The following is a 25,261-nucleotide window of genomic DNA, read 5'->3' as shown; positions in this document are numbered from 1 at the left end:
GTTGCAGGTAAAGAACCTTAAGTTCAGAGAGGGTAAGTACCTTGCCCAAGATCACACAGCTAGTAAATAGCAGAGCTGGAACTGAAACCCAAGTCTGCCTGATGTAATAACCTCCCAATACCCACTCTCCCTTCCACGGCCACAGGGGAGCAGCTCCCAGCCCTCGGGTTTCAGGATCTTTGACCCCCCCCACCCTATCCGGAATCCAATCATTTAGTTAGTCATCTGTTAATATTCCCTGAGTATATTCGTCAGGCTCCTATTGGTTGTATGAGACAGAAACCCAGCCAAACAAGTTGGAGCAATAAAGGAATTTATTGGCTCTCCGAGATGGGTAGGATGTTGTTGCAGCTCCCAGGACTGAAAGAAAGACTGCCAGGCCATTAAAGCAAGACTGGGACTCAATGCCGCTAGCATGCTCTCTAAACTCCTCTCCCATCTGTTGCCCTGCTTGGCTCCTCCAGGTAGTGGGAGAGCTGGCTGTCAGCAGCCATTGCAGCCCGTAAGAAGGCTTCCCTCCCCCCAGCATCCACATATCAATCCCAGGGAAAGAGTCTGATTGGTTCTGCTTGGATAGCATGCCCACCCCTTGGGTCAGTCGCTGGTGCTAGGAGATAAGGTTCTATGATATGTACAGTCTGGGTCGCCTGCTGGCAATAGGGTAGGAGAAGTGGGCACCGCGACGGACAACCCGCTAGGTCTCTGTGACAACAGGGGGAGTGTCCCAAAGGAAAGGGATGCCAGAAGTGGGATGATGGAAAACAGGCTAAAGAGATAAAAGTCACTAACGGTCACAGTCCACTACACTGGTCCATGCGAGAGACGGGGGCAGACACGACACAGACAACATCTTGGGGAGGTCAGAGCCTCACAAAGAAATAAGGCTTACAGACACAAAGCCATTAGTAAGAGCTGATAGCAGTTATCATCCATGGAGCACCTACCAGGTAGCAGGCATGGGGCCAAGTACTTCCACATGCATTATTTTATTCCAAGCTCACGATGACCCTGGAAAGTCGGTACTATTATCATCCCTATTTTTCCACGTCAAAGAGCCATTAGAAAACAACTCCCCCCCCCTTTTTGGCAAGGCAGCCGATATAGTGAAAAATAAAAATGTTTATGGGCTCCTTATCCCCGCTCAGAGAGGTTAAGTGACTTACCCAAGGTCACACAGCTAGGACATTAAATGAACATCCTGGGAAACATTTGGTTAAGAGCCAAAAGAGTGCTTCTGTCTCTCTCTGCCAGCTAAGGCTATCCGGAGGTGGCAAGGGGAGGGAGTGTGGATCTAAGCAGAAATCTGAAGGATGGGACATCTGGGCAAGTAGCCAGGGAGGTTGAAGAGAAGAGAGTATGGGTCACTCTCTAAACACTAAGGAAGGCAGGCCTGAGTACCACCCAGAACCTAGTTATTCCCTTCACCTGTGGTAGCCCTTTGGAGATTTACAATCAGAGACATCTTCTGACAATCCTCTTCTCTAGTCTGCTCTGACCAGCCTACCCCTTCTTCAGAGGACACACACACCAGTCCCCCTGCTGCTCCATTCTGGCTGCTCTCTTGGGGGTCCACCCAGTGGATGGGGGTCCTAGACATTTGATCCACACGAATGAGACCCCAAATCAAGTAGGTATTAAGCAGCTCCATTCATCCTCTGAAACCAAGCTGTCTCCTAACTACTTCCAGTTCAAACACATCTCCCCCATCCTGGACCTGCACAGATGGTCCCGTCGACCTAAGGCTAGAAACTCCTCCTATTTCCTCAGAATCAGCCCATTTTTGACGTTGGCTATCCTCAGCATCATAGCCTCTGTGAAATGGTTGGTGGGACTATAGGATTCCACTTCTATGAGGGGCCTAGTGTAGTCACATTCACGGACACAGAAAACAGAATTGTGCTTGCCAGGGGCTGGGGGGACAAAGAGTGGGCAGCTGTCGTTTGCTGGATTCAGAGTTTCAGTTTTTCAAGATGAAAAGAGTTCTGGCGTTGGAAGGCGGTGATGGTTGCCTAACAGTGTGAATGCGCTTAATTCCACCAAACTGCACACTTAAAAATGGTAAAGAAGGTAAATTTTATGTGTACTTTACCATAATTTTTCAAAGTGATGATTGGTGGAGCCTCTGGTTTCCCCACGTCCCCAGGAGAATGTCTCCCCCACCCCAGGCAGCTGGATCCCCACCCTCACGGTTTCTGGAGGACCCAGGGCCTCCAGAGACCCCTGCACACACCCCTCTGAGAGAGCTTGGAGAACAAGGGAAGCCATTAGTACCCTCAGCACACCGCTGGCCCCGAAATTCAGTCCCCCCGTGGGCCAGCTTCAAAACAGCCGTCCAGCCCCATCACCCTTGACCCTTCCTCAGCCTCCAGTTCAAGATCTCTACCTCCCTGTCAACTGAACTTTTGACAGTGTCACCTAGACTCACTTCTATTCCTCACTAACCATTCGGCACCCAATGCCCAGCGAAATGGCTCCTGCCACCTTCCTTCTCCTCCCTCCCCCCAAAAAGCCTGCCCCAGCCACATCACCGGTGGCCTCCTAAGTCCCAAGTCTAGTGGGCGCTCTCCATTGCTTCTCTGCCAGCAGCTCTCTGCAGCCTTTGACGCGGCTAAGCATGTCCGCCTCCAAACCCTGTCCTGCTGGGCCTGCAAGATGCCCTGTTCTCTTGGTTCTTCTCCTACCTCCCTGACCGTTCCTGCTCCATATCACTCAGGGACTCTTTTCCAAAGTTCCAGCCTAGACTTCCAGCTTTTGGTACTGGTCTACACGATCGTCCCGCTTAATCTCATCCCCTCGAATGATGATTCAATTTAAAAAACAAAACAAAACACCATACCTCTCAAGGCCAGGCATAGATCCATACGCTCAACTGTCCTCAGGGTACCTCCCCCTGTCCCAAACCGAAGTCCTCATCTTCACCCCACACCTGTTCTTCCCCACTGTTCTCTAACGAAACTGGTGGCACAACCATCTGCCCCGTCTCCCCAGCTGTAAGCCATTACTGTAAAAGGCATCCTGGGCTCTCCCCTGCTTGCAAAGTTCAGCCCATCTCTAAGTCCCATCCTATTCTCCTAAATTCCTTCTCAACACATCCCCTCCTCTCCATCTCTGCTCCCACTCGGGCCTCCCCCTCTCTCAGCTGGATTCCTGCAACAGCTCCTAACGGGCCTGCTCCCTGTGGCCTAGCCCTCAGCTCCCCCATCCGCATCGCCCCAGAGGGGTCTGCTGAGAAGGCAAGCAGGCCCAGGTTCCTCCCTGACATCATCGCTCCCCTCTGCCCCAGGAGAAAATCCTAGCCCCTAACTGTGGCCTCCAAGCCTCTCCAGGATCTAGTCTCCCTCTAATGCACTTCCACAGAGCTGCCAAATAGGTATCTCTAAAGGGCACAGTTGGCTCAAACTCCCTCTCCCCTCACTTCTGCCTCTGAGCCTCTCTCTAACCCTTCTGCCTGCCAGGGGTGCTCATCCCCACCTCCCCCACACTGACAGTCACCTGGGTAACTCCTACTTCTTCCAGAAGCAGCTCAGGGGTTGCCTCCTGGGAGAGCCTGCCAGCCCCTGACCTGGGTTGCTCCCTGCCCTCCCCAGTCCCTTATCCTTCCTTCTAGAACTTGTCTTTGTCCTCCAATTTACCGCTCCTACTTCCCCAGGAGCTGTGAGCTTCCTGAAATGCTGCCTTTCCTTCCTGAGACCCCAGAGTCTAGCATGGGGTCTCGTACACAGAAGGTGCTGAATAAAGGTTGAGTAAATAGACGAGTGACTGAAGAAAGGATCTATGTCTAACGCAGAGCTGTCACCAGAGCCTCCAAGTCTCAGCTCTGCCTAGCCCAGGGCTTGGCACACAGTAGGCGCTCAGCAGATTGTCTGTATTCTATTTTCTGCATTAATCTGCTTCAAGGCAAGGTGTGGGGGAGGTTGAGATATGATAAGGGGCAAGGGGAAGGTCTGGATGAGGAAAACTTAGCCAAAAGAGGCGCTTGGGGTGCACCGCAGTGGGGGAAGGGGCAAAAGGGGTGCCTGGAAGGGCGGGAAGAACTAAGTCCCCAGACCGCTGTCCCTCCTCGCCGCGAGGTCGGGCGGAGTCCCGCCGGGCTAGTGCGCCCCCAGCCCCGCAGGCGTAGGACCCTCGCGGTCACCCGGCCGCTAAGACCCCCGGCTCGCGCGCTCGGCGCTCGGCGCTGGGTGGCGTGTGTGTCGCTTTAAAAGCTCCCTCCCGGCGCGCGGGGCCGGCCCCTTCTCTGACAGCGCCGAGCGAGCGGAGCCTAGCGAGCCGGGCGGCCTTTGAGGGAGCCAGCGCCCGCCCGGGCGGCCAGTCCGGCGGGGGGCGGCGGGGCGGGCCGGGGGCGGCCGGGGCGCGGGCGGCGCGGCGGCGCGGCTCTCGGGGAGCGGGCCCAGGCCCGCGGAGCCCCGGCGGGGCAGGGCAGGGCGAGGTAGCGGAGGGAGGCCCAGCCCCGACCCCGCGCCGGTCTGCCCCACCGGCTGCGACCCGGCGCCCGGGTGCTGGCGAGGCGGCGAGCCGAGCGGGAGCGGGCGGGGGGCGGTGGGAGCGAAGCGGAGGCTGCGAGCCCCGTGCGCCCGGGCCCGGCCCGGCCGGCCGCGCGCCCCCTCCCCTCCCTTCCCTGCGCCTCGCCTCCTCCTCCTCTCGCTCTCCTCGCCTCCTCTGCTCCGCCCGGCGCCGCTCCCGCCCGCGCCCCGGCCGCCGAACCCAGCCCGGCCGAGCCCCCTGCCTCGCGCCCTCTCTGCAGGGCCCGGCGAGGACTCGGTCCCCGCGGCCGCCGCCGCCCCTCCCCCCGGGGCCCGGAGGCTTCCGGACCTTTCCGACCGCGGACTGAGCGGTGGGAGCGTTCTCGCAGCCGGCGGAGAGCCGAGTCGGGCTCAGCAGACCCTCGCTGCCGCTCCGGACGCCGGGGGTGCCGGAGCGCGGACCTTCTGGGTCCGGGCTGAGCGCGCCCCGGGCGCCCAGCGGCGCCCGCTCACTCCGGGCAGGGCAGGCAGACCCCGGCGGCGCCCGGAGCCGGCCGATCTGGACTGGACAGAGCGAATCCCGGACTGTGCCGAGCCCGGGGGATGCCGGGCGTGGGCTGAGGGGATCCCCGCGCCCTCCGATCCCTCCGACTTTGGCTCACGCGCTGGGACCGGCCCGGCGTCGCCTTGGTCGCCCTGCGCCCGGGTCACCTGTGGCCTCGGAGCCACGAGCCCGCCGGACCCTCGCTGGTTCCCGACCCGGAGCACGGCGGGGGTTGGGGGAGATTTTTCCTGCCCCCTTCCTTGGAGCGCGGAGGCCCCGCCCCCTCCCACCGTCCAGATGTCTCGGGTGGCGGCTCTGAGGACCTCCCTGAGGCCAGGGGCCGAAGGGTCCAGAGAGAGAAGCCCGCCCTAGGGAGCCTTGGGGGCCCCCCAACCTCCTCTTGGGGCTTGGCCCCCGACGCTGCTGGGAAGGAAGACCGGTGCCCCCACCATTGGTGAGTCCGGGAGCAGAGCGGGGGTTCAGAGGGAAGGCGGGGCTGGGGAAGGGAGGGTCCGCTGGGAGTGAGGGCACCCTGGGGGCACTGGGAGGGAGGACAGACGACTGGAGAGGCCCTCTCGCGAACCAGCGGGACCAGGCCTGGCTGGGGGGGTGGAGGCACGGGGGGTTGGGGGAGCTGGGGCAGGGTGCCCCGTAGCAGGCTGAGGACTTCTGCCTTTAAAGCAGGGGCTCCTTCATTTCCTTCTAGAGGAAGGGCTGTGCTGTAGATGTGCCCTCCACCATCCCTCCCCACAAAGAAAAAAAAAAAAAATCCCCAGCGACGAAGGGTGCAAGCTGGAGAGAGGAGGGAGGCAGCGGCATTGCCGGCTGGTGCTGCAGCCTGGGAGGGCTGACGCCAGGCTTGCTCTCTCTGCAGGGGGCTGCCCTTCTCCGTCCAGCTCCCTTTTCAGAGCTGCCCACGTCTGGAGCCCCCTCCACATCCACATCTGGAAGACCCCAGCCACCGTCCCTCTGCAGGTGTCAGTTGCACCCGGAGACCTCTGCCTTTGCAACTGCCTCGGAGTTGTGAGGGATTACTGTTGCCTTTCCCCATCCCAAGGGCATCTCTTACCCTTAGTCCCTGCAGAGTCATCCCCCTGCCTCTGTATCCAGGCTCAGCCAGAGATCAGCTCAGCACAGGCACAGGCACTTCAAGTCCTGGAGGCCACTCCTGAGACCCAGGGCCCCTCCCCCTGTCCTCCTGTGTCCTCACCTTGACCCCCTCTGTCAGACGCTGTCTTCCTCTGGGTGTCCCATTCCCCACCCAGAGGCAGAGGAGACGGGGTGGCAGGGGGCAGGGGCTGGGTGAGGGCCACCCAGGGCCAGGGTGGGCTGGGGGGCCGTTAAGATGTGGAGCTCTGCCTGGCCGAGGGGGGCTCCGTGGAGGCAGACGCAGTGTGTGCCCGGCTGGGGGGAATATGGGCAGGCCTGCAGCGACGTGGTAAAGGATGAACATTCGGGGCACCCCGGACCTCGGGCAGCCCAGTGACGACCCCAGCAGTGGTGGCCAGCGGGAGCGGATTCGACAGCGCATGAAAATGGTCATCGGGCAGCTCGAGGGCATCCTGCAGGAACTCAAGGAGGTGGCCAAGGAGCTAAGGGAGGTGAGTGAGGGGCCAGACAGACCCCAAACCAGTTTTCCTGGGCCTGGCACAAAGACACACTCACATATGTGTTTCAGTGTGTGTGTACTCGAAGCCGTGTGCACACTTGTCACTTTGCTGCGTACTTCCTTTTCCTTGTTCTCCTTTCCCCCAAATCCGCTTTGCTAGAAATCTCAGCACACTCGAGGACTATAGGGGCCCCAGTGTGGCAGAGTTGGCTTGGGCAGCATGTTGTGGGCCCACGGTTCTGTGCTTAGCACTCGGGGCTGCCAAGGAGACAAATATAGACTAAATCCCACCGTAGCCTCTTAGTGGGAGACACTCTTCTGGGGCCCAAGCTGGCTTCTGACCCTGCCATCTGCCTCCCAGACTCTGACCTGCTCAGAAGTTGCTCTGGGAGGGCCTTGATGGGCCTATCGAGGAGGCCCATCTCAGAGCATTCTCCAGAAATTACACAGCTGCTCAGAACCCTTGATCCTGGAAAAGTTGAAGCCAGCTATGGCCTCCCTGCCCGGAGGTGGGAATGCGTCCAGGGGGCTGCTAATGGATACCAGAGTTCCTGTGTACACTGGGCTGGGCTGGGCAGCGGGGGGGTGGTAGGAGATCCTGGGACGTGTGTCCCTCTCTGTCTCTCTAAGTGGAGCCCGGTTTAATTACTGCTTCCCACATCGCTGGGGTAATGAGGTACACATGTCCTCAGCCCCGCCCCCCTGGGCTGCGTTCAAGCCCAAAATGCATGACCAGCGTTCTGAGCCGCTGGCCTGAATTTGCCCACTGGGTACCATTATGCCAGCCAGGTGGGCTTTAGGCAAATTTCAACTCCCTGTAACCAGGGCCCCTGCAGAGACGGCAGAGAGAGTGATTTAACGGGAGTTATGGGTTCCTGCTTTCCCCAGCCAGCTGTGCAGGAGGATGGGTCTCCAGGAGGATTGAGGAGAGGAGGTGATGGTGGGTGCCAACTCCAGCCTGGCCTGAGAACCAAGGAGCGGGAGATGTTTGAAGGGAGCTTGTATCCAGAGCAGAGGGGTTGTGGAGAGGCTGGGACATGAACTGAGGGGGGGGCGGGACAGCCACTGGGCCCAGAATCAGCCTTGTGGTCAAAGGCCTGAGCAACCCCTCCTCCCCCAACCTCATTGGTCCAAAGGACTACAACCCCCCTTTGTCCCTCCCCACTCCGTCTTTTTCTAGATGCTCTGTGGGTCCATCAGGGCCATGGGAACCATCCAGAGTCTCAGTCTTGGGCATGGGCATGGGACCTATGCCAGAAAAGAGCCCACCCAGAAAAGAGCCAGGATTGACTCTAGGCCAGGAAATCATACAGCACAGAATCTGCTCTCAACTGAGTACCTTCCAAGATTCACCTCCCTGTCCCCCCAGGCATAGCCATCCAGAACTTAGAGACCTCTCACAGGTCATCCATACCAGCCCTGTCCATTTTCGGTTTGAAGAAACTGAGGCCCAGAGAGGGCTAGGCGCTTATCCAAGATCACACAGCCTACCGGGGCAGAACTAACTAGAACTCAGGCTCCTGTTGCCTCTTCTGAGGCTAGAGCAGGTGGGCTGGCAGGTGACCTTTCTGCATTTTGACAGGGGCCTTCTAGAGATGCGATCTTACGCTCATGCCATGATGCTCTGGGCGGGGGGGTGGGGGCCCTGCTGGGGCCAAGGCAGCGAGATCAGAAGCGCTAGGATGTATTTGCAGATCTTTTAGATGTTTTCTCTCTCCCTTCTCAGCACATACCCTCAGCCATCCCCATGTCTCGAACAGCAGAACTTCAGGTTCACAGGCTGTGCAGCCCAAAGGCCTGAGCCAGGACAGAGAGATGGGCTCCCTCCCCCTATACACCCTGGAGGCCACGTGCCTCCCCCCAAGACTTTGGCAGGTTGCTACGGCAACCAGCATCTACCCCGTATGCCACTGCCTGCCCGCTGCCAATGGCACCCAGCTGGGAGGGTGGCAGGCCTCAGAACTCCCCCACCCCCCAGGCAGGGTCTGGACATGGGGTGATGGGCAGAAGCGAGGGCTGGGGAAGGCAGGTGAGGCTCTGGGAGGCCCAGGCAGAAGAGGAGACACCATCGCTGACTTCCTGTGGGATGGGATTTGTCAGGAATGGGGTTGCCCAGTGGGAGTACCAGGCCTTGGTTTGGGGTAAGGGGTCGCAGCTCTCTGTTCCCTGGAACCTGTGATCTTGGCTCTTGATTCTCCAACGGGGCTTCTAAAGCTGGAGCTCCCTGGCTCTTGTCAGTCCCTTTGTGTGGCATTTTTCCACCGGGGGCGTGAGTAGACCCAAGGTCGAGAGAGTGAAGGCAGGTACTTGTTTGCTCATGATACCCCCTTCCCCGGACACCACCAGCTCAGGGCTCGCTGAGCTGGGTTCTCATCTCAGGAGAGCAAAACCCTTAGATGCGAAGATGAGATTCCCGTGCAAGACTGCCAGGGGAGAGCGCAGGATGCGCGATGGAAGGAGCAGCACCGTCCTCCTGCTGCTGCTCCACTCCCCTAGCCCTACACACCACTGCTCATGGCCAACTCTCCTTTCCCTCTTGAGCATACAACCTGAAATGCATAGAAAGACGAGAGATACTAAAGCGCTTCCTCCCCAAGCCCCTGAGCCTCAGTCTATTCATCTCTGCAATGGGGATGCTGATCATTCCCATCTCAGAGTGCTCTTCCGAGGATTTCTCTGGGGCTTGGCATGTGGTAAGGGGGGGCTAGCATTCACAGCTGGAAAGGTTTTGGCGTTCCCTCTCCCATATCTCCCCCCGCCCTCCCAAGCCCTTGCTGCAGCTCTCACAGGGCTCCCCATGTGATAGGAAGCAAGTTCTGTCCCTCGGGTGGGGAAAGTACCTTAATGGACTAAGTGAGGTGATGAATGCGAAAGTGCTTTGAAAGCTAAAACTGCTGCGGAGGGATGTGACGGTCGATCATTAATTAGCGCTCATTCTCCTAGGTTCCCCAGTACTCCAGGCTGCCAGGCCAGGCCCAGCAGGCTCTCGAAGCTCCGCAAAACTCTGCATCTTCACTCAGAGATGCAGCACAGCCCAGAGGCTGAGAGCGCGGGCTCTTGCCGCCAGAGGTCTCTGGTTCAAATCCAAGCCCCGCCCCCTGCCTAGCTGTGTGAACTTGGTCAAGTTACTACACCTTTCTGGGCTTCCGTTTTCTGGCAAATGAGGATACTGAAGCTTATGCCTCCGCGACCAGCCCCAGGCTTGTTGTAAGAATTAAATGTCATACCATATATAAAGTACTTAGCACAGAGACGAACACAAAATAGCTCCGCATCTTTTAGATGTTATTAATGAGACGTTCTTGCACTGGCCTGCTCCTTGCTCCGTGTGTGGCCCTGTTCTTTTGGAGTCCTGTGAGCTTCGTAGCCATGATCAGAGCGGTCAGAGCCAGGCCCCTGGCCTCCTGGCTGGCACGCTTCAGCACCTCCCACAGTAGACAGCGCCACCCTCTCCCACCAGAACGGGAAGGGGCAGAGACTGACAGTGATGGGGGGACGGGGTCTCCTGTAAGATGCCTTTTGAACAGAGACCCAAAGGGAAAGAGGGTACAAGATGAAGAGATATCTAGGAGCAGAGCCTTCTGGGCGATGGGAGCAGCTAGTGAAGGGTCGTGAGGAGGAAGTGGGGAAGTGTACTTGGCATGTTCGGGATCAGCAAGGAAGCCAGGGCAGCTGGAGTGGGGTGAACCAGGAGGAGGAAAGCAGGAAGAAAGGTCAAAGAGAGAGCAGGGAGTCCGACCACACAGAGCCTTGCAGGCCATGGTGTGAAATGCAGATATACCCTCAGTGAGAACCCTGCACGCTCTCCAGAAACCTCCTGCTTGTGATTCTGGGTGGGAATCTGCCTCCGCGATGCTCTCCCGGTTCCCCACCAGCTGGGGGGCCCCAAGGGCAGGAGTAAAGGCCCTCATCCTTGCCCTTGAGCTTACCTTAAGCAGTTACTTGGCCTCCTCGTCTTCTTCCCCAAGATGTCACTCAGCATGGGGAGTTCACCGTGGGTGGGACGTAACTGGGTACAGCTGCCCACCTCGGGTGGCTGTGGAGGGTCCGTCCCCCCCATCTGACTGTTACGGGGAGCAGGCCCTCTGACAGTTGTGTTGTGCGGTCCCCTGGGCAAGGGGCTGCGTATGGGGTGGCCTGGAGAGCCAGGGGCCGTGCGGGCACGAGACGAATGTGGCCCAGCCAGGAAGCAGCTGGGGCAGGAGAGGCTGGGGACCACGGAGCTGTGCCAAAGTGGGTCAGCTCCATCACCCGCAGCTCAGCAAGAATTGTGCGGAGTTTTTCTCCTTATTATTTTTTTTTTTCTCACCTTCCTTTCCTCCCTTTTCCCTTTGCATTCTCCTCCTTTGGACAGATTCACGAAGCTCCCTGGCCAATTAGGCCAAATTGCAGGATGAGAGTCATGAATCACAGTCAACTCTCTCCCCCCTCCCCAGCTCCACAGCCCCCCAGGAAGACAATAAATAACATAATCACAGAATTAAAAAATAATCAGTGGTCATAAATAATGCAGATCCCCAGTTATGTAACCAGCTGTCTGGGGAGCTGGGAGGGAGGGGAGGAGGTAGCGGCTGTCGAGTGAGGTGAAGGGGCCAGAGGTGAGGGAGATACCAGTTCTGGGACTCCTGGGTCCTCAGTCCTGGCTTTGGGGCCTTAAGGAATACAGATGTGTTTTCCTTGGAGTGGGGGCTCAGCCAGGGCTGGAGGGAGGCCTGGGACAGGCGAGATAGGACTGTGGAACTCCTTCTCAGGAAAGAAGCCCCCAGCAGTTTTTATAAGCCCTCTGTCTCAACTCATCCACTCATCCAGTGGCTGTATTTGCAAAGAGTGTGCCAATCCCTGTGCCAAACTGGGGGTGCTGTGGTCGGCAAGCCGTTCCCAGTCCTACCCCTCGTGGGGCTTACTGTCTAGTGGGGAGACATCAATCATATGACATCTATGCACATAAAAGTGTAGCAGTGATAAATATTGGAAAATATTTTTAGGGAAGGCACAGAATACCTTGAGAGCCTATTATAGGGAGCCAGTCCTCGATGGAGCATCACAGAAGACTTCCCTCTGGAAGTAAAATGGATGAGTAGCAAAGGAGGGAGCACTCCAGGTGAGGCCCAGAGGCAGAAGCGGGCTCGGTGGAATGGGTAGGGCTGGTGAGGAGCCAGGCCTGGCAGGGTGGTGGCTGCCTGCTGGAGAGCAAAGGACCCATGGCCAGAGTTGGTAAGGGTTTGTGTTTGAGAGGCTCAGGAGTTTGGGGAGCAGGGAAGTGCTGGAAGCAGAGGGGTGATGTGGTCCTGTTGGCTGATTACCAAGTACCTTGAATGTGGTAACAACTGGACAGGAAGCTGCCACCAGAAGGGGACAGTGGTCCAGGTGAGGGAGCTGAGGCTGTGAGCAGGACCGCACTAGGGGATACCCTCGGGATGGGGCCTGGAACAGCCCTCAGCCCTGCCCTTCCCCTCTAGACCAGGCATTTCTTGTTCTTAAGGTGCCTGGACTCTTGATGTGTGGTCTCAGCTCCACTCCATCCAGTGTCGGGGCCTTGCCTTAGTTTCCCCATCAGCAAGCACAGTGAGAGGGGTAAAGTCAGCAGCGTCTCCAGTCTCTCTGGCTTTGAGGTTTTAGGATTCTGTGATTTTTATGTTGTCATTTCTCTCTCCATTCTCTCTCTCCCCCTCTCTTTCCTCCTGTACATATAATTATTTCCCTGCACTCCAAGACAATCTCAAATGACATGCAGGCAAAATGATTATTAAATCTCTGAGAGAGATCACAGATTTCGAGGCATCCAAGCAGACAGGCAGGTAAGGTGGGGCCTGCCTGCCCTCTGCCATCCCCACTGGCCCCATGGAATGAGGGACGGGAGCCCTGCCTACAGTCTGGGTACGCTTGGCACATCACTCCCCTTTCTGATGCTCACTGATGTCATTCGTCAGTGGGTGTGCCTGTCCCTAATGGTCGGGGCCAGATTCGCCTTTCAGCTTCATTACCGCCTGGCTTCTGGAACCTCTTCTGCTTCCTTCTGCTCTGTCTGGAGACAGACCTACTTTAGGGAACGTGAGTGCCACCCATGTGCTGGGATTTGAAATGCCCAGTATGTACCATTATTCCGCCACAGGGACTGGAAACATCCCCCTCAGAATGTCATTCCATTGGTGAGGAACTGACTCCCATCAGCTCTTGGGCCGGGTGCCAGGGGCCTGGCCACATATTAGCGCCCACTGGCGCACAGTGGGTATTGTTTTCCCTGCTTCCTGTACGTCATGTCGTTAAATCCTCACAACAGCCCTATGAAGTAGGTACAACTGGAATTCCCCGTCATGAAGACAGTTAGGCACAGGGACGCTGGGTAAGTTGGCTAAGGTCACACAGCCAGTCAGCAGTGAGGCCCAGGGTTGGACCCTAAGTCTGACTCCAGAGCCCTTAAGGTTCTTAAGTGCTTGGCTATGATGATTCTGCAGTTTAAGCCACATCCATATCTAGTTAGTCCCCGTCACCTTGGTGAGGAGAGGAGTGTCACCCCATTTTACAGGGGAGGAAACCGAGACTTGGAGAGGGAAAGTCACCTGCCTCAAGCTCCTTAGCCGAGACGTGGCCTGCTTGGGGTTTGACCCCTAGCCTCCCTCTGTCCCGTCCCTCCACACCCTCAGGATGAAACCAGAGAAGGGCACTCTAATGGAGAAGGGAAAGGGCCTGAACGGGAAGGTTATCTGAGCAGGTGGCAGCAGGACTTCTTGGGTGGGAAGGAGCGTGTCCAGGCCTGACGGCTTTAGGATTCTGCCCTGTGCACCCGGACCTTCCTCACAGGGCATGAGGAGCTCCGCTTCTGGGACTGGCCTGGCCTCAGCCAGCCCTGTGTGGTCACAGCCAGTCACTCAAGCAGATTGCTATTAGCTGTGTCCCCACGCTTCTGCAGCCCCGGACTCAGGCTCAACTTGGTCAGGGGAGTCTCCTTTGAGGGTGTGGCTGCCCCAGAGACTCAGGGCCTCCCCTCAGGCTGGCAATGCCCTGAGGTTCTATGTCTTGACCGGCTTAAAGCCTAGGCCCCAGGCCAGTGGTTCTCAAAGTATGTCCCTGGAGTAGCACCTGGAAGCACGTTGGATATGCACCTTCTCAAGCCCCACCCCCCCCCACCCGGGACTTACTGAATCAGAAACTCTGGGGAGTGGGCTGGTGCACCCCAGTGTGAGAGCCCCCTGACCTGGACCAAGGCTCCCCTCTCTCAAGTGGGGCTTAGGTTGAGCAAGGGCTTCTGGGAGATGCAAGCTTCTCTGGGGGAGGGGGGAGTCACTCGGGGGTGGGGTGCATAAGAAGGGGTGGCCAGATTGGAGAGAGGAGCCCTGTCCACATTGCCTGCCCAAGCCCAGAAATGACAGCAGCACCTCACGGTGGTGTGCAGTCTTGCAGGGGAGCAGGGGGAGGGGGTGGGAAACACAGCTCCCCCCAGTTACTCGTGCCTTTGGCGCATCTTCTAGAAGCCCAGGAGATGCTGATCTCATGGGTGGAAAGCCTGACACTTAGTAGGTGCTCAGAGATGGGAGATGATGTCACTTTTCTCACCAGTGGCCCACGGAGACTTTTCACTGCCCTTCTCATTGTTCCTCATGAAGTCTGGTGAGGACGGCAGGGCTGGGGTCGTCATACTCACATGGTCGAGATCCAGAGAGGTTATGGGACTTGCTCAAAGATACACAGAACAACATCTAAGTTGAATCTGGAACCCAAGTGTCCTGAGTCCCCCACTTCTGCAGGCTTCAGCCAAGTGTCCCCGCCACCCCTGGAGACTGGGGCCGTGGGGAGTGGCATCCCTAGGCATGGACACCCCAAAACAGCTTCTCAGGTCATCCCTATAAACACAGAGTCCTAGAATCTCCGAGGTGGAAGGAAGCTTGGAAATAAACCATTCGCCCAAAGTCCCCATTTGCAGATTGAGAAATTGAGCCTCAGAGGGAAAATGACCGACCCTGTCACTGTCAGACCCCCCCCCCCCACCCCTGCCCAAGTACACTTCCCACTGGCCCAAATGCCTCTTGGCCCATGGGTTTTGGCCTTGCTTCCGTCCTGCACTTCGGGGCACTCCCCACCCCACCCCTCACGGAAGACCTAGCACATCCCTGGACAGCTGTGAACCTCATAAAAGTTTGTTAGACTAGGGACTCCCTTAGCTAATTCACTAACTGACTGCTCTGACCCCGGGGAAGAAGCACCAGAGAGGTGCCTGGAGTTGGATCCTGGGCTTGGTGACTCACTGTGTATGTCCTGTCCTTGGGTCTCTTGGTCCCTCTGCTTGGCTATTGTTGTTGTTTTGCTGGTTTTGGTTTTGGTTTTGGTCAGAATCATTTCTCATTCTCTTACTTGGTCCTCTCCCAACACCTCTGATGAGGTGTCCCTTTTCCCCGCACTGTCTTCATCCCCGATTTCTGTGCTGCAGGGCCTAGGCGAGGGGGCGTCCTGAGGCAGGCCACCTGTATAGAGGCAGGATGTCCCTTCATGTGGGGTGGGCGGGGTGCAGCTCTGGGCCTGGGATGGGGGGTTTCCTTAATGCTTACCAAATGACACTTGTCTTATTCCTTCCCCAAGGAGCCACGGTTGATCTCCACTCAACAGGGGGCAGGGAACGGAAGGAGGGAGGAGGCTCCAGGGTTTGTGAGGGTGCGGTGGTGGAGACCCATGGGGACAGTTGCTGACCAGCAGCACGGGCTGGCCCAGCATGCTTTGGAAAGCCTGGCAGAGCCTTCCTCATGGTGACCCCGTATCACTTCCTCTCCAAACGAGCGTGGTCTGCTCATCTCTCCACTGAGTGGCCTTGCTGGAATGTCAGCCCTCTCTAAATGGCCTCTCGATCCAGGGAAGACGGAGCTCTGAGCACCAGGGCTGTGCCCAGATCAGCGGCTGGCTTTGGGGTAGAGCGATGTGGGGTGGATAGGGTGCAGGGCTGGAAGGAGGGACTGAGGAGTAGGAAATGGGGAAATGGCCCAAACCAGCTGTGCTCACCCTGGTCCAACATGGGCCCTCAGCAGGCAGACAAACCTATAACCGTCCTCTGGGGTCATCAGCCAGGCATCTAGCAGGGTGGGACGGGGGCACGCTCACGCCCACGTGATGCTAGACCCCCTCACTCCTCTCTCCTTCCCTGGCCAGGTGGTGAGCCAGATCGATAAGCTCACCTCGGACTTTGACTTTGAACTGGAGCCAGACGACTGGACCACGGCCACTGTGAGCAGCACCTCCAGCAGTGACAAGGCGGGCGTGGGTGGCCCCTTCGACCTGGGGCACCTGGACTTCATGACAGCCGACATCCTTTCGGACAGCTGGGAGTTCTGCTCCTTCCTGGACGCATCCACCCCCTCAGACTCCGTGGACGGCCCCGAGTTGACCCGGCCAGGGGCTGGCCCTGACTACCGGCTCATGAATGGTGGCACGCCCATCCCCAATGGGCCACGGGTGGAGACCCCGGACTCCTCCAGTGAGGAAGCCTTCGCTGCTGGCCCTGCAAAGGGTCAGCTGCCCCAGCGGACTCCAGGCACGCGCGAGAGGGTGCGGTTCAGCGACAAAGTGCTCTACCACGCTCTGTGCTGTGACGATGAGGAAGGGGACGGCGAGGAGGAGGGGGCAGAGGAGGAGGGGGGCCTTTCCCCAGAGCCGCCCCGTCCAGAGGCCCATGTGGGCCCCGTCAAGCCCTCCCCAGCTCCCTACAAGCCAAGGCGCTCTCCATTGACCAGCCACCGCTCAGGCCCCACCTTGGCCCCTGAGCAGACCCGAAGGGTCACAAGGAACAGCAGCACCCAGACGGTGTCAGACAAGAGCACTCAGACGTTGCTGCCCTACACGGCTGCCAAACAGAAAGCCAAGGGGAAAAACTAGGGGCTGGGGAGGGGCCTGGGGGGCGGTGGGCACATAGAGCTATAAATATATATATATATATTTAAACAAACGCAGTCATAATAAAATTTTAAAATGCTAAGGATCTAGCCCCGAAGGACCCAGAGCTTTCACGGAGCTCATCTTAGACACAGAGACACCTTCTCACCATCTAGGTCCCAGAGGTGTGGCCAGAACCGCCCACCCTTCCTTCTCATCGCTGGGCTCCTGAAAGGGGTGTCCAAAAGTATGTAAATTAGGTGGGAGAGGCCTGACCTGGGATTCCTCTTGCTGGCCCCTGAGCATAGTGGTGGAGTGTGGCTGCTGGCCTGGACCCTGTCCTGGAGGGGATTTATCAGCAGGTGGCCAGCTCACGAGGAGCGGTGCCTAAGGCCAGGGCTAACCATTGGTCAGACTGCAGGACTGAGGGCCTTGGGGTGGTGTCATCCCATCTGGGCCCAGGATCACTGACATCCACTCCCTGCCATGCTTTCTACTCCAAGGCAGACTTTTGCCTCTCCTTCCCAAAGGCAAACTGACCTGGAGATACACAACCTCACCCCACACCCCCTTCCATCTCAGGGTCCCCCAGGACACAGAGATGGAGCAAGCAAGCTGCTCCCATGGGGCAGGCCTCCATGCTGGGGAGTTGGGCTTCCCCAGACCCTGGAGACCCAGGCTAGGCTGGGCAAAGTCTTGTTTGGAGAGACTCGACCGCCCCCCATCCTTCCAGCCCCCATCCTCAGCTTTGTCCTCTAGGGATAGAAGACTCAGGACAGGACCTGACTTGGCCCATTGCAGACCCGAGGCCCATGTGAGAAAGCAGGCAGCAGCCCCTGGGGGGCTGAGAACCAGGGCTGAAGGCAGGCTCCCGAACTCCTCCTCCCGGCAAGCAGACCAGAGAGGGATCCGAGGGCCTTCCGCTGCCCCTGCTTCTTCACACAAGGACCCCGAGCCCACTTTAACAGGTCTCAAATGCCACCAACAGAGACAAGATGGGACCCTACGGGTAACAAGGCTCCATCTGGGGTGTGGCGTCCACAGGGACAGCATCCGGATGTCCTTAAGATAATAATCATAATCACCGCTCACCTGAGCGAGTCTCTATGCCGCGACTGTACCGAGGGTTTTAGAGCACGGAAAGCCACAGAGCCTGTGCCACCCGGCCTCTCACGTGTGTGGTTCCCAGGCTGCACCTGGCTTTGCTATCTAGCAGCTGCGTGACCTTGAGCAAGTCCTTTTGCCTCTCTGAGCCTGTCTACCTCGTCTATAAAATGGGGCTTATAGCCTTCACCTACCTCACCGCTGCTGTGGGGCTTTGACAAGCTAGGAAATGGGAAAGTGCTTGGTAAGCACCAAGGCACTGGATGGGCACTGTGGTCAATGTGTCCCCAAGCTGGATTCCGGGGTTTCCCAGGGTGAGGAGCATTGAGGGGGGCGGGGAAAGAAGCCACTTCCATCAACTGGGAGCCATCCCTGGGTCACTGCTTTGCTTTGTGCCCCCCACGGCAGTTTGAGACCCAGAGATCGCTGCAGCTCAATCTGCCGCCCCTCACTCAGAGCAGGGAGGTGGTGGCCGTGGCATGACAAGGACATCGCTCCTCAGGGGCCTCCCTGCTGCACATTTCAATTAAGGCAGACTTGTAGCCCCCCAGGACCCGTTGGGAGGGGCCTCTGCCCCTGCCTGAGTCCCAGCAGTGGGGAGACGGAGAGATGGCGCAGGCCGGTCTCAGGCCAGTGATGCTATCAGCATGATATGGGCAGGGCCGGGGTGTGTGGACTGCAGTGTGGGGATCTCCCCTCAGGCCTGGGCTGAGGTCAGAGGTCAAAAGAGCTAGCTTTTTTCCGAGTGGAAATCCATGGGTGGGGTCGGTGGTGCTTACTCTGCCCAGGGCCTGGCCTGAGAGCCAGGGGTCTGAGCCCCTCTGTCAGCCCCAGGCCACTCTCAGGCAATTCAACGACAGGACGTGCCTCGGAGGATGGATGCCAGGGGCTCCCTGAAGGAAGGGGCCTGCTGGGGCCTGCCCTGTCTGATCACAGTCTAGGTCTGAGGGCAGACATCCACTTCTACCCCCCCTGGCTTGTTTTTCCACTCCAATGGCAGGATTGTTTCTAGACCTACAGCCTCTGGTCTTTACAACAGTCAGGGAAAAGAAACCTACAGAATGGTCCCCATGTCACCGAGGAAGAAACGGAGGCCCAGAGCCAGAGATCTCCAGGAGAACCCTGGGCAAGGCACTGTCCTCTCCCAGAAACCCCCATGCACCCAGCCACGCACCTGGCTCTGGGATTCCATGTGGGCATGGCTGACATCTGTCAGCTGTTCCCTGCCTCACCACCTGGCTACTTGCCTCAAATGGGCGAAAGGTGCAAGGGGGACCTGGAAGAGGAAAACGGGCAGAGGTTCTGGAAGGCCAAAGAAGTAATTGACTCTTCTTGTAATTATGCCACACCCAGGGTGGGCCTCCCGCACACTGGCGCGGGATCCCCGTGGCTTACTTATGACTTGAAACGCAGAACGTGGCCACCCAGGGAAAGAACTGTGGCCATGAGAGCTGTTGAGCCGTGGAATGCACCGCTTCTTCTTCTTTATTTTTTTTATAAAAATTTTTTATTATGTTATGGTAGTCACCATACAGTACATCCCTGGTTTCTGATGCAAAGTTCCATGATTCATTACTTGCGTATAACACCCAGTGCACCATGCAATACGTGCCCTCCTTACTACCCATCACCGGCCTATCCCATTCCCCCACCCCCTCCCCTCTGAAGTCCTCAGTTTGTTTCCCAGAGTCACAGTCTCTCGTGGTTCGGAATGCACGGCTTGAGTCACAGGCTCCCTGACCTTCAGACAGACATGGCCAACCCTGAGACCTTCCCCCAGACTGGCCTGCTCGTCCGTGGGCAGCCCCTCACTGCTCTTCCCTCCCCCTCTTCAAACCTCTGGCACTTCCTGGCTCTCCTCACCCAGCGTGTCCATCAGATCTCCCCGTTTCCGGGAAATCTTATTTCACTGACCTCCTACTGTGTGCTCAGGCTTGTGCCAAACGGTGCAGTGGCAGAGGGGGAGGGAGGCGGGCTTGTGACAGAGAGGAGTCATAACCATCAAGAACAGCTCACGCTCGTGGAGCGTGTGCTCTGCGCAGGCCCGTGTGCTAAACATATGCCTATCTCATTTATTCCTCACAGCAAATACGGGATAAGCAATTGGATGCATGCCTATTTTCCAGGTGAGAGCAATGAAGCTCTGAGAAGTTAAATAACTTTCCTAAGGTCATGGGGTGAGTGACGGCACCAGGATTCGACCCCAGACTCAGTGACTTGGCAGCCCAACATCTGCTGGAGCCAAAATCCGTGGTGGAGCCAGTGTTCTGGTCTCTGGGAGTGAGGGAGGGGGCTGGGGGCCCGAGAGTCAGGTGGCCTGGGGGTGATGGGGTGGTGTTGGGAGCAGGACACCTCTGAATGACAGTCTTTGGAGAGCTTGGCTAGTGGTGACGTTGATGCCATGGCCCTTGATGCAGAGCTTGGCACCAAATGGATTATGAGTTGGATAAATGTTTGTTGATTGAATGACTGAGCCCCATTTGCAGAGGGGGCATCCACTGTGGATTCACTCAATCACATTTTATTGTACACCTCACGTGTGTCAGGTCTCACGCTGCTTATGCACACGCATACACACAACTCCCCTGTGAGTATCTGGCCTGGTGTGGCTGGGGGCTGGTGAGGTCAAAAGGCAAGGGTGTGGGGCTTCAGTGCTAAGGAGCCAGAGGGGACGTTGGGTGCAGACTGTGGTCCCTGGGAGAGAAGCTAGGAGCAGGAGGCAGCAGAACAGCCTGGGGAGGAGACCACTCTGAATGAGGAGGGCACCGTGGCAGTGTCCCCAGTGTCTGAGAATAAAGAGGCACCGCTATCTCCATTTTATAGGCAATGGACAGGTGATCTAGTCTACACAGCGGTCTGATGGGACCAAGGGGCAGAAAGGACAGAAAACTATTGAGAGACCCCAGCACCATTCCGTCCGCCCCCCTCCCCGCTCCTTGGAGGCAAAGTGAGGCTGTATTGACGGAAGGGGGAAAGAGTGGGAAGGAAGCTGGGAATGTGAGGCGGGCCCAGGCTTCCGCCCTCCCCCTCCTGAGTCCCCTTCCTCTGTGCCAACCCCTCTATCTCCCGCCGTCCCGCTGTGACTTCCGTAAGAAAACGGACAGTTATTGACCACCTGGTATATGCCAGGCACTGGGCCGCCTCTTGGAACTAACAGTAAATGACGGGTTTAGTAATGCCCAGCACGTCATGAGTTGCTCCGTAATTATTTATTGAACACATGGATGACACACAATCTTCGCTTTACGGATGAGGACGCAAATGAACACACAAGGAATTTGTTCAAATACAGTCAGAAATCGAGGGGCCGGGGACTTGACGTTGCTAGTATTGTTCATACTCTGTAAGAGACACTGTTAATGGAATACATTCTCTTTGGTGTGTTAGACACCATGTGCCGATCATCTCACCTACTCTACAACGCCCCTCAAGTAACTGAGACTGTTACCATTTTACAGATGAGAAAACTGAGACCCAGAGAGGTAGGGTATCCTGTCCCAAATCACCAGCTCCTAAGTGCAGAAACAGGATCTGGATCGAGACTTCATGCCTCCCGCATGCTTCAGGGCACCCAGAACCCCTGCAAGTAGAGACTTTACCAGAGCACAGATTTCCCTTGGTACCGCTGATCAGTGCTCACCAGAGCTCAGGCCGTGCCTCCTTCAGCTCTGCCCCTCAGGCCTCTGGGAGCAGTAGGCAGGACTCTGAGAACCCTCCCCCCGGCCCCGGTTCCCGGTGGGTCTGGGGCACTGATGGGATGACCAGCAGAAAATAGCTCCAGGTCCAAAGTGACCTTTCCCCTTCTCATATCTCCAGCAGAGCCTGGAAGACGAGGCCCTCAGCCACATCCATGCCCACCCCTTTCTGATCTGGGCTGAACTGGCATTTCTTAGGGCATTTCTGTGTGGGAAAGGCTTCTGGGAGGAGGAGGGGCTTGAAATGGAATGCATTTGCAGTGGAGTAGAACTTGGGCAGCTGGAAGGGGGGGCCAAGGGCATTTGGGGCCGGCGGAACTTTACGAAGATGGCTGCGGTGGCCGTTCAGCAGGCAGCAGAGAGAGACCTCGCTACAGCAGAGGGTGCCCCCAGTTGGCGCCACTTGGGAAATATGGGAGCACCAGCAGCAGGGGACTTAAGAGTCTCATCGCCCTCCTCAGAGCCACCGCATCCCCCTGACTGCAGGGGAAGGAATCCAGCTTTCCGGTCTAGTCCAGGGCTGGGAGACTAGAATTAAGAGAGCTCGGGAAAGCATCAGGCAGGAGAGGCTCTCAGGACAGGGAGCAGCTTTAATGAATGGCTAAGCACAGAGCTTCATTAGCACATTGGGAAGTAAAACAGATAAGCTAAAGCCCTCGAAAGTCATTGGTATCTTACCAGGTTAAAGAGCCCTCCTACAAGGCGTTCTCACCGAACCTTCCTTTCCCCCATCAGGGCGGGGGTTGGGACGCGGGGGCCACACTGCCCCCTTCCAGGTGAACTAGCCGAGATCCTGATGAGACCTGACTCTGCCCACCTGCCGGCCCTGAAAGCCAGCTACACGGAGGAGCGCGGCTGCTGTCAACACCCACCTCTCCCACTTTACCAGCCTTGCTGAGCCAGCCGAGGAGACCGAGGTGGGTGCCCTCAGGCCAATGCTGTCCACGCCCAGGCACCATGGCTGACCGGCTGTGACTCCCTGCCAGGAACACTCAGGCTCACACACCAGCCTGAGGCTCTCAGTGCCCCGTGCAGCCTGCTCCCTCTCTCTCCTATTCCGGCTGCAACATGCAGAGGGCAGGAGCTTCGCGCTGCAGGCAACCACACAGCGCTGCAGGCCCTGCAGGACGTCCTCCCTGCCACCCGCCATCTTACCAATGCCATAGAACCCAAGGCTCCAGGCGCCAGCTCACCTGCCGTTCGCTCTACCCCACCCATCCTCCACCGTCAAGAAGGCCGCACGGGGCAGGGGTCGCTACAGGCCACAGCCTGTAGAGGAAGAGTGGGAAAAGGCCCAGGGACCCTGACTTTTGTGGGGACTCTCCATGGTCAATGGTAGGGCCTTCCTAGGGGACTTTTGTGGGGATGGAGCCAAGCAGGACACTGATTATGGAAAGGGTCCCAAGGGAGGTTGTGAGGCTAAGTCCACTTTGGAGAGGTGGGGAAAGGAAGAAGTTCACTGGTGACCCCGGAGTGCAGGGGACAGGACAGAACTCCAGCACCTTCTCTCCCCCTAGCCCCCACGACTGACCGCTAGCTCCAGGGACAGTGTTGGGAGGAGCTGTATCTCAACCCGGGTGAGAGTGGAGAGTTAAATCCATAAAACTAACAAGAAATGATGAGTCCCAGGAGTGATGAGCCTAGCGTTTGGCCTGTGTGGGGCGAAGACGGTTGGGTGCAGCCTATGATCCCGGAGGCATGGGGTGGGGGGCAACAGGAGGGCTCTGGGAAAGGAGGCAGGAGCATGAAGCAAGAGGTCAGCCTGGTGAGGAGACGGCTCTAGAACAAGGCCCAGGGGCGCTCAGCCTAAGGCTCCTTTCATGGGCGGCGCGCTGCGGTGTCCCTGGAGCCTGAGAATGAGGGGCTGCACCTCTCAGGATTGGCTTTACCCCAGATCTGACGTAGGCAAGAGGAGGGATCTTTCAGGGTGGGCCCCAGACATGGAATACAGTCTTGCCCACTCAGCATCTGGGTCTCCCTCGGGTTCCTGCCTTCCTCAAATGAAAGCCCTATTCAGGCCCTTCCCTCTGGTTTCTTCAGAAGAGTTCCTTGGGCTCAGGCTGGAGGCTGGGCCCAGATAGGGGAAGCTGCAGGAGGACCTCCTGCCCTGGAGGGGGCGCTCAGAGAACTTCTCTACTCAGAGACAACCCCCTCAGGCCCCTCTGATCCACTCACTGCCCAGTGTCCCTGGGCATTTCTCTTCATCTCACGAAGAGGTTGCAAACTGCTGGCCTGAAGAGCTCTTTTGCTCCCTACACATAGTTTTGTCTTGTTTTGAAGAGGATTTTACATAAAAATACAGATTTCAGGTTTCTTGAGGGAAAAAATCCTCTCAATTTTCCTATTAAAAAATTGTCTTAAAAAAAAGACCTGACAATCCTGGCCTGGTCTCCCACGTGGGACCAGCAGAAGCAGAGCAGCCAGCACCCCCAAGTGGGGCGGGCCCTCGTCGGTCCCCACACTCCCCCACCTCCCCTGGAGGTCCTCAGTCATCTACAGTGACTGCAGGGATGCAAGTCCGAGGCCTCTGCTGCTCCCACCTGCCCTCAGTTCATCTTTCATCAGGCCGCTTCCAGAACATTCCTTCGATCCTCCCCTCTCTGCTGCGCTGGGGTTTATTTTCCCCGCACAGCTCTCTGCTCCCATGGATTGCAAGTGCCTTGAGGGCAGGAATAATTCACGCTGGCTGTAGTTGGCACAGGTCCTCAGTGAACGCGCATTGCATGAATAATGTGGGCCTTCAACAGCCCTCCTTTGCCCACGTGGTTCAAATCTCTTTCCAGATCCAGAGTGGGGGCCATGCTACCTAAAATCTTTCCAAGAGGAGGGGGCGTCATGCCAGGTCTTGGGGGGGGGAACAAAGGGACAAGAAGGGCACTTTGCCTGATGCTCCCACTCTCCGAGGTGGCCGACCTCCATGGCAAGTGCCAAGGCTCTCACCCAGTTTCGTTGTGATTTGTTTGTTTTCTAATCCAGAGCATCGTTACAGGGCTGGAGGATGATTTCCTACTTCTTCACAGAGGGATCTCCAAGCCAGATAGGACTTGTAATTATTCCACCAAACCACTAGCTCTGGAAGGTGCCTTCTCCGACTTGCAGCCTCTCGCCTCCTCCAGCCACAGTGCTGCCTGTTCCCTGCCCGTGGGTACCAGGGAAGGCTGGGCTGGGCTGGCCCTGCTTACCTGCTCTCCTCAGACCTCTCCCCACTAAGTAAGAGCCCACCTGGCTGTGGCTGTGGGAAGGCCGAGGGTCTGAGCCCCCTCCGAGAGGCCCCACAGAGCACACCGAGCTCCGTGTTGTCACTCTGTGCTCCCCCACCCCCCTCTTATCAGGGAGCTCCAGGTTTGTAATGAGAGCTCCCTTCATTATGGAAAAAGCAGCTTAATGTTCTAGAAACTCACTTTCCTCTCTTCCCCCGCCTCTTCCTGCCCCTGTTTCTCCTCAATTCATCAGGTGCAAAGCAAGCATTGTCCAGTCATCCTTCACCAGGAAGATGACACTTCTCTGCTTTTTAAAGATGTGAGCTCCAGGCCACAGACACAGCAGTAGAGAACGGCTGTATTGAGTGAACTGTTCTTTCATCAGAGTGCCCCAGTGATCGGGGGCATTCCTGGGATAATTGGACGAGATAAGGACTCGGCTGCTGGACAGGCTCAGTCTACATTCAGAGTTAGGGCTCAGGAAGAGGCCAGAGATAGGACTCAGTCTAGTTTAAAGGTAGGGCTCAGAGTGTGACCAGGGTTGGGGCTCAGAGTGTGACCAGGGTTGGGGTTCGGTGTATTCTTTCTGACTCAGCTCTCCAATCGCTAGTGTAAGCCATTCTTTACATACAAAATGCAAACCAATTTACCACCTTCCCACTTTACAAGCTCTTATGAAAGGAAGGAGGAAGAAGAGGAGGAGGAAACTTCAGTGGCTCCTGGTGGCCTTTAGGATTACACAGCAGGACATTGAGTCCCTCCATGGCCTGGTCCCTGCCGGCCTCAGCTCC

The 25,261-nt window shown here is 57.4% G+C and overlaps 1 protein-coding gene across 2 annotated transcripts; it reads left to right on the top strand.

The window, feature by feature from the left end:
- The first annotated feature begins 4,382 nt into the window (after positions 1–4,382).
- Positions 4,383–16,548, top strand: INSYN1 (inhibitory synaptic factor 1). Of its 2 annotated transcripts, none has more exons than XM_026478476.4 (3): positions 4,383–5,461; positions 5,882–6,608; positions 15,752–16,536. In XM_026478476.4, the coding sequence occupies exons 2-3, from the start codon at positions 6,453–6,455 to the stop codon at positions 16,472–16,474; spliced, it is 879 nt and encodes a 292-aa protein (XP_026334261.1). In that variant the 5' UTR covers positions 4,383–5,461; positions 5,882–6,452; the 3' UTR covers positions 16,475–16,536. The 2 variants fall into 2 exon arrangements, with proteins under 2 accessions (XP_026334261.1, XP_044247910.1); XM_044391975.2 differs by lacking the exon at positions 4,383–5,461 and adding an exon at positions 9,560–9,823 and having other exon boundaries at positions 6,520–6,608; positions 15,752–16,548.
- Positions 16,549–25,261: the final 8,713 nt, after the last annotated feature.

The sequence above is a fragment of the Ursus arctos genome, unplaced genomic scaffold, assembly GCF_023065955.2.
Source record: "Ursus arctos isolate Adak ecotype North America unplaced genomic scaffold, UrsArc2.0 scaffold_28, whole genome shotgun sequence".
NCBI classification, from domain to species: domain Eukaryota; kingdom Metazoa; phylum Chordata; class Mammalia; order Carnivora; family Ursidae; genus Ursus; species Ursus arctos.
The sequence above is the reverse complement of the archived record's forward strand: the minus strand, read 5'-3'. Positions and strand labels throughout refer to the sequence as shown.